The following is a 9,184-nucleotide window of genomic DNA, read 5'->3' as shown; positions in this document are numbered from 1 at the left end:
ATCGTGGTCGTGGTGATAAAACCGATATTGAGATAGTGATGATTCAGCAGATTATTTTGGGTTAAGAACTAATGACCTAGATTGTAAACGTAGTCACACTGTTATTTCAAATTTGTCATTGCATAACAAAGATCATATATGTTGCTGTATTGCCACAAAAATAAATTTCTATGTTAATTTGTTTTCATATTCACATAGATAATGTTTACTTATTCAGGTCTCCAACAGACAAAATTTGCTGTAAAACGTTCAGAGAGTTAAACCTATGACAAGTTACTACGCGGCTGAAAATATGACGGCAACCTACAACTATTAAGGCTAATCAAATTAACCTACTGTCATGATTTTTGTTGAACATGATGTTTTGTTCCAAAATGGGGTCAGAATCATTCCTTTAACATAATGTTTTAAGAATATCTTAATTGCAATAAACGTCCTTCTAGTTTAATAATTATAACGTTTCAGTAAGGATCTCTATGTAATTTTTTCCTTTGTTCATATTTTCCCCTCAATTTGAATTCTGATTTCATTGGCAGATCGATTTTCCCTTATTCCAACCTGTATGTAAACAATGTCAGCTACATGATATCTTCTTTTAGTAAAAGATACGTGAGTGAATAAGTACTGTTATATTCAAGTAGTTAGATTTCGGAAAAGATTACAGATTTTCCATAGCCTGCATGCAACGTTTTATTTCCTTTAAATAGTAACACTTTATTGATAATGAAAGCTACATTTTTTTAATTGTTGGGTGAATGAGCCTCTCCATCTGGCTTTTAATATTTATTTCAATAAATTTGAATACCTGGGTTTCAAAATTTAGGTCCTTAGCATCAGCGAGTCTATGAAGGACGTGAACGCTATATGATGCAGTTTCATTCAATGTTAAACTATATTGTATTTAATATACATTGCAATGACCAATAACTTTCGTTTTGTATTAATAAGATCTAAATACATTGCCATTCTAGATATATCACATAATTTATTTTAAAGATATTGATTATTAAAACACCTATAGTACCCAGTTCTATTGTCTCCTTGACACCTACTGGTATCATACGATTCCCTCTCACCTACCTTCAATGACCTCTAGCTTTGTGGCCCATGTTTCGATATTTTTAAGCAGTTTCTTTTCCATTTTAAAGTGTGGTAAATAGGACATTCGTGTCACCTGATTTCACTGTATATGGCTTTGTTATTCTCTGGATCAGATATATACTATAGCAATGAAGTCAAATACATTACGAGAACACAGACAAAGAATGCAATACAGAAAGCTTTTCAATGATAAAGTGTGTAAAGAAGTTTTTTTTTTAGGAATTAATGATTTTAACACAGGTTAAGTTCCTAAGAATCTTTACCTACTTTGTGAAAACCTTTATATAAAAAATATCTCCCGATGAATATGGTATGATGAGCTGTGCCTAGCGTTATAATGAACGCTTAGGTTACCGATAGAACATGATGAATGACTTATGGATGCTTCCCTGCTGTCTGGTACATGTAACACTGCGTAATCATTATCGGAACGCAAATGTTGGACTCGTTTACTTCAAGACAGTTTCGTATGGGTCGTTTGTTTGTGGAAGTGCTTTTTGAGGACGGAAAGTATAACGCCTGATTTAAAGGCAAATGCGTCCACATGTCCACCTATTTGCTATATTCTGCAACTACGACAGCATGCTGCTCGTTGCTGTTCGTTGCTGTACAGGAAACATTGCTTTAATTTACCTGATTTATAGTGCCTTCTTTCAGAATAGTTGTGTCGTTTAAGTATAACGTCAGTGTGTGATGGTTTGAGGCAGGACTGCAGGGAAGACCAGAACACCTCTGATAGTCACTGATAGAAGTGTAATCTGTGATGTCGAGTGAGTCCAAAGAAACACAAACTAAACGCCTTTAATGCTTTCCTTTATTACATATACAAAGTTCCTAGTTCCTATAGCCATAGTTCACAATCATCACAAACACAGTGTAGGGGTTCTTGGTTGCACCTAGCTTGCGCCCCAACCTGCGGTAAAAAACTGAAAAATACAGAAATTAACCTGTCCTTAGCACATATTTTGCCTTTAGAGCCACAAAACAAACATATTTCAACAAAATTAATCAAATTTCAAACGTTTAAACCGTATTAAAGTTACCTCATGGGTCACCTAAGCCTTGCTAAATCCGTAAGTCTGTTTCCTTTGGACTTTCACGTAAACATATCCCATGATGCATTTTTCCACGATGTACAAAGAATGAACTCTGAACCCTGACCTGACTACCAGAGCAGACGGACAATATAAAACTAGCGTTTCACTACATTCCTCGCCTGATTGCTAAATCACTACTACATTTAAACCCTGTAAACATTCATATTATTTATAACCCGATGAAAATATATAATATCAAAACTTATCTGAATAACAATAAACTAAAGTTTCTAAGCAATAAAATTCACTTGTCGCTGTCAATGTTCAACACAATAATTCACTCTGCCATCAATAGTACTAACTGAGTAATAGGACGGATATACGAAACCGATCGTCCATTACGAATTGTCTTAACTCTGACTTTACGAACAAGACCATCGTGACTAGGAAAAACACATTCAACAATTCCCATTGGCCAGTCATTACGATGAGAGTCATGATCCTTCAGCAAAACAATGTCACCTTGTTTCAAGTTTGAACGTTCGTGATTCCACTTTTGTCGCGTTTGTTGCGATTGTAGATAGTCTCTTCTCCACGCGTTCCAAAATTTCTGGGCCAATACCTGAACACATCGCCATTGGGATCGAAACATGTCTTTCACTGAGAAGTCTACCAAGGTTAGATCTACATTTGGAACGTCAGTCTTTTGCGTAATGAGAGTACTTGGCGACAATACCACTGGGTTTTCAGGGTCGTCAGATACGGGTACCAGTGGTCGCTGGTTCACTATAGCACACGCTTCGGCTAGAAAAGTCGTAAGCACTTCATGCGTGAGGTGTTTAGTGTCAGTATTACGCAACATGTTGTCCAGAATCCTTCTAACGGTACCAATAAGCCGTTCCCAAGATCCGCCCATATGGGAGGCATATGGAGGATTAAAAGTCCATGTGATGCTTTCCTCTGAAAGAAAGTCTTTCACGGCTTTGTCCTCGACGTCAATAACATTCAAGTTAAGTTCCTTAACGGCTCCTACGAAGTTAGATCCTTTGTCCGACCTAATGTGCTTTACCGGTCCTCTGAGCGCGATGAATCTCCGCAGTGCGTTAATGAAGGAAGATGTGCTCATCTCCTCTACGACCTCAATATGTATCCCTCTCGATACCATGCAACAGAATATTATAGCCCAACGTTTTGCGTTAGCTTGTCCTCCCCTAGTTTTTCTCGCGCGCACATTCCATGGTCCAAACGCATCCAATCCAATGTAAGTGAAAGGCGGACATGGTGTCAAACGATCCTGCGGTAAAGTACACATTTTTTGTTCCACAAACTTTCCTCGGAGTTTCCTGCACACGACACAGTGATGTAAAATAGAGGAAATTAATCGCTTTCCTCCCACTAGCCAATAACCAGAAGAACGTATTTTACCCTCCGTAATATGTCGGCCTTGGTGTTCCGATTTCTCGTGATAATGTCTCACGATTAGAGTAGCCACGTGATGTTTTGCTGGGACAATGATCGGATCCTTTCCAGGTAAGTCAATGTCACTATTCTGAATCCTACCACCAATCCTCAGGAGCCCCTCGTCGTCTAGAAACGGCGACAATTTCAACAAAGAATTGTTCCTGTTTAACGGCAGTCCTTTCTGCAAACAGTCGATTTCCATCGAATAAAACTCTTGTTGAACAACCTTCAGTATGAGGTTCTTTGAATCGTTAGCAAAACGCAACACGTCTGGATTGTCTGTTCCGTTGTGATGACGATGCGCGACTTGTTTCAGTAAGGTTATTGCACTAACCAACCTAGTCCATGACGAAAATCTCGCGAAACGGTCAGAATCGAGAGCGAAGTCCTTCCGAACGTGAGTTTTCATGACATTTGTTTCGTTGACGAACGTTATTTCACCGTCGTCGTTACCGATCAACGGAAATACTTGGTCTCTATACGAACTTTGCAAATCACTCATGACGTCAACGGGTCCGTTCAACCACACTGACTTTCCAACGTCTTTCGCACGCATTGGCCTAGTCGCACTATCGGCAGGGTTACATTCACTAGAAACGAAACTCCACTGCTGTTTGGAAGATAACTTCAGAATCTTGTCAATCCGATTAGCAACATAAACGAAGAAACGGCGCGTGTCGTTAAATATATACCCTAGTACTACCTGACTGTCGGTATAGTAGTAGGTGGCGTCAAACACAACATCGACGTGTTCGGATATAAATAAACCGAGTTCAGTAGCAAGAACAGCCGCGCATAGTTCTAGTCTTGGAATGGTATGTCCGTGGGAAGGCGCTACTTTCGATTTGCCAAGAACGTATCCAACAGAAGCATTTTCCTGTACGTCATAAATTTTCATGTATGCTACTGCGCCTATGGCATCCTTTGACGCGTCTGAGAATACGTGTAGTTCACGACGAATTGCCTTTTCCAATGACGAATTGGAGTAACATCTCGAAATTTCTAACTGTTCCAGATCTTTAAGCGAAGACCTCCATTTTTTCCAATCAGAGTTCAAGTCCGGAGGTAAAGGGTCATCCCAGTCAAGATCCTTTGACGATAACACATTTCGCATTAATAGTCTGCCTCCGAGAATAACTGGTGCCACAAAGCCGAGGGGGTCGAATACACTATGTATTGTAGAAAGTACGCCTCGTTTGGTGAACGGTTTCACCTCATCAGAAACACTAAACGTGAACGTATCACAACCGACTTTCCAACGTAGTCCGAGACTCCTATGAACGATATCATCGAAGTCCATATCGCAAATTTCGCTGGTATCCTCTTTTGGAAACTGCTTTAAAACATCAACACTGTTCGACGAGAACTTGTGCAAGTGAATGTTTCCGTTTTGCCGTAATCGAGCTTGAGTGTCTCTCAACAACTGCACTGCATGACCTTCGTCAGATACAGAGGTCAACCCATCGTCAACGTAGAAGCTCTCTTTGACGAAACAACACACCTCGTCGCACGCGGAAGAATCGATATGGTCGCAAGCAGATTTCCTTAATCCAAGTGTGGCAATACACGGAGAAGACGAGTTGCCAAACACATGCACGCACATACGAAATTCCCTTAGCGGTTGTGTGGGATCATTATCTTGAAACCATAAGAAACGTAGAAAGTTTCTGTCACGCTTGTGCACATAGAAGTTGAAGAACATCTGTTCAACATCGGCCATAATCGCAATTCGTTCCTTCCTGAATTTCATTAACACACCAACCAAATTGTTTATGAGATCCGGACCTGTCATGAGAATGTCGTTAAGTGAATGTCCATTAAACTTTGCCGCCGAATCGAAAACGACTCGGATTTTGTTGGGTTTTTGGGGATGATAAACCCCGAATATCGGTAGATACCATGCTTCCTCGCCATCTTGTAACTCGGGAGCTACCTCTGCATGCTCCTTGTCAAAAATGTTTTGCATAAACGCACAAAACTGTTCGCGCTTAGTAGGATTTTTCAGTAACGACTTTCGTAGATTTTCTGCGCGATGCCTTGCCTGATCCATATTGTTTGACAAAGTAGGTCGTTCCTTTTTTAGCGGTAACGGTGCACTCCAATTACCGTACTCGTCCTTAATAAACTCCCCTTCCATGACACGCATGAATTCCTTATCCTGTTGCGAGTAACCAGGAATATCATCGAATTTTGTTCTTTGAAATATGTCCATTCCAATTGGCAACTTATCGGATTTTTCAAACTGAGCCTTGAAGTAATTCGGACACGGATCCATGAGAGTAGGTCTGCCATCCGGTAAAACGACCGTTTTGCTCACAGTTATGACCGTAGGTTTGTGAACGAGACCTAGGCACGATTCTCCTACAACTACCCAACCGAATTTTAATTTCTGTGCATATGGTTCACGTTCATGTCCAGTTCGCTGTTCCAACACATGATGCGCCGAAATGAGATCTCTGCCAACGAGAAGCAATATGGGCGTATCGTTTTCATACTCTGGGATAAGATGAGCAATGTCCTGCATGTGACTATAGTGTCGTGCAACTTCCGGTGTAGGTATTTCCTGTTTCACATTCGGAATATGATTGCATTCTGTAATCAACGGTAATTTTAATGAGTATTCCTTGTCCAATGATTCCATTACGTATCCGCTGCCTTGCCTCCCGGTTACCTGAATTTCACCGGCACATGATGAAAGTACGTATCCGGTTTCCGTAGAATGATCTCCAAAATAATCGAAGAACTCACTTTTGGCCAATGTCCGATTGCTCTGCTCATCTATAATGGCATAAGCACGCAACACATTATTAAGTTGTCCGTCCTTGTAGATATTTACTAACACCGTTTTTGCACACGATTTCCCCACGAAGGGACCGGTTTCACCGCACAACTGTGTACACTTGGAATTTATCTTACGATTGTCTCCCCTGATACTTGTCCTTTCCTCGCCGTGAGACTGACGGGGCTGATATTTGTCATCATGAAACATAGTGCAATGCGATGAACCTTTACACACAGTACAGATTACTTTTTCTGTACAGTCCTTGGCCAAATGTTTGTCCTTACAACACTTAAAGCACACGCCGTGTTTTAAGAGAATTTCCCTCTTTTCGTCCTTGGATTTCGATAGAAACAGGTGGCAATCTGATAACAAATGCTTCACTTCTCTCGCACTGTCATGAAGTGGGCACAAAAATGCTGTAGGCACATTAACTTCCGTTTTCTTTGAAAAGACGTATGCATTCCTACTTCCGGTAGACGCAGTACGACGTTGTTCTTTGCTGACGCTAGGTACCGCAGTACCATCGGTGTAATTGAAACTCGGGTTGTTCATTCGCGAGCTCATTTCCTGTATGAACCTCTCGAAAACACTGAATTTCGGATATGTAACATTGTGCTCGGTTTGATATCTGCACGCATAGTCAGTCCATTTGTTTTGTATGAACACGGGTAACTTGCAAACAATTGGGTTTATACCGCTGGACGAATCGTAGTACGCCATTATCGAGCTGAACGCCGTGTTTTCCTTTACTGCCTGAATTTCCGCCAATATGTTCGAAAGATCAAACAATTTCTGACCATCTCGGTTCGTTAATTTCGGGAATTTGTTTAGCCTTTCCCTCAAAGATAACTCAATTTGCTCGGGCGCGCCGTACTTCTCACTGAGCCTAGTCCAGATTTTACACAAGGCTTGGGGTGGGTCGTGTATGTTTGCAGCACGTAGACTTACAGCCTGTTTTCGAGATTCTGGCCCCAACCATTTCGATAATAAGTCTAATTGTTCTTGAGGGCTTACATCAAGTTCCTTTACAACATTTAGGAATGACATTTTCCAGACACGATACTCCTCGGGTTTATCAGTAAACTGAGTGAGTCTACCCATAAGCAAGTCTTTCTTTAGCATAAATTTGGTCAAATCATTCAGTCCAGTTACACACTGACCTGGGGTGAATTCTCAACGTTTAACGGTACTTTATGTGAATAGGGGTCGAATGTTTCATAACCGGTGTTCAAATTTTCGGCTTGACTTTGCACAAATTCAACTGTCCTAGACTTCCTGTGTAACTCCTCATCATCCGACGGTGCTTGTGAACAATGTCTGATAGGGCTACCAGTGTCAATAACGTCATCCATAGCCTTAAGCTCGGCTGCTGCCTCGTCCAGTTCTCTTTGTGATTTTAACAGCTGAAGGGATTTTTGCAATTCGGCCTCTTTCTCAACAAATTTTAGCCTCACTTTGGCCGCTTCCAATTTCGCTCGTTGTTTCATATATACTGAACTGACCCTGGAGATGTTAGTTATGCTAGAACGCACTGAGGTTTTACTTGTTTTCGACTTTATTGACATAATATCCGAAACGCCGTTTTTATATTCACTTACACTATGCCGAGGATTTTCCTCGACTACAAACCCCTGTGAAATGTTATCGACCACAGATACAGTTTGAACTGGTTTTATTTTGTCAATAAATGATTGAATTTGGTCCAAAACCGTGTCACACTGGGATTTTAATGTTTCCACAGCTGTCATATGAGATAATAATTCTTCCTGGCCTTGTTCCGTTCTACTTTCTTCCAAATATTTACTGAATTTGGTTGAAACTTGTTCATAGGATTCATATGATTGGGTAATGTCTGATGCCAAGGATTTTAATTCATCCAAGTTCATATTTTCATACTCAATATCAGTTATGAGACAATCTAAATTTCTGTATAAATTTAACAGTCTATGTTTATACTTGCCGACTGTGTCCTCAAATGCCTGATGTGCCTTTTCCGTCATTTTGATGGTTCTTTTTCCCGGGTTTTCAGCCATGAGTTTTTTACTGTGATGTCGAGTGAGTCCAAAGAAACACAAACTAAACGCCTTTAATGCTTTCCTTTATTACATATACAAAGTTCCTAGTTCCTATAGCCATAGTTCACAATCATCACAAACACAGTGTAGGGGTTCTTGGTTGCACCTAGCTTGCGCCCCAACCTGCGGTAAAAAACTGAAAAATACAGAAATTAACCTGTCCTTAGCACATATTTTGCCTTTAGAGCCACAAAACAAACATATTTCAACAAAATTAATCAAATTTCAAACGTTTAAACCGTATTAAAGTTACCTCATGGGTCACCTAAGCCTTGCTAAATCCGTAAGTCTGTTTCCTTTGGACTTTCACGTAAACATATCCCATGATGCATTTTTCCACGATGTACAAAGAATGAACTCTGAACCCTGACCTGACTACCAGAGCAGACGGACAATATAAAACTAGCGTTTCACTACATAATCGACGCAAGATAAAACGACGACATCCTGCAAACCTCCACGTCATATTGTACACGTTACTCTACTCCTAAACACTAACTCTCTTGTTGCATGCATTGTGACTGACTTTTTTAATCGACAGAACATTGATGTATTGTCATGCAACGAGATAAAACGAGTAAAAACAGCAAGTGAAGTCGGCTGAAATTTCCAGCGCATTAGCTTATATTTGGAATAGCATTTCCCATGCCTTTCTGTTATCAGTCTTGCCAAATCAACATCGAACATGAAACCTATGGTGAAATTAGAACAAAAGAAATATTTACACG

General features: G+C 40.3%; 1 protein-coding gene across 1 annotated transcript; it reads right to left on the bottom strand.

Annotated features, from left to right (window-relative positions):
- Positions 1-2,475: 2,475 nt before the first annotated feature.
- On the bottom strand, positions 2,476-7,482 carry LOC132552646 (uncharacterized). Its single transcript, XM_060216834.1, has one exon. It carries the CDS (start codon positions 7,480-7,482, stop codon positions 2,476-2,478), a length of 5,007 nt encoding a protein of 1,668 aa, XP_060072817.1.
- Positions 7,483-9,184: the final 1,702 nt, after the last annotated feature.

Source organism: Ylistrum balloti, unplaced genomic scaffold (assembly GCF_031769215.1).
Source record: "Ylistrum balloti isolate Yb309-2 unplaced genomic scaffold, AGI_CSIRO_Ybal_v1 Utg370264, whole genome shotgun sequence".
Taxonomy (NCBI): Eukaryota; Metazoa; Mollusca; class Bivalvia; order Pectinida; family Pectinidae; genus Ylistrum; species Ylistrum balloti.
Note: the sequence above shows the minus strand (reverse complement) of the source record. Positions and strands in the feature narration are given on the sequence as shown.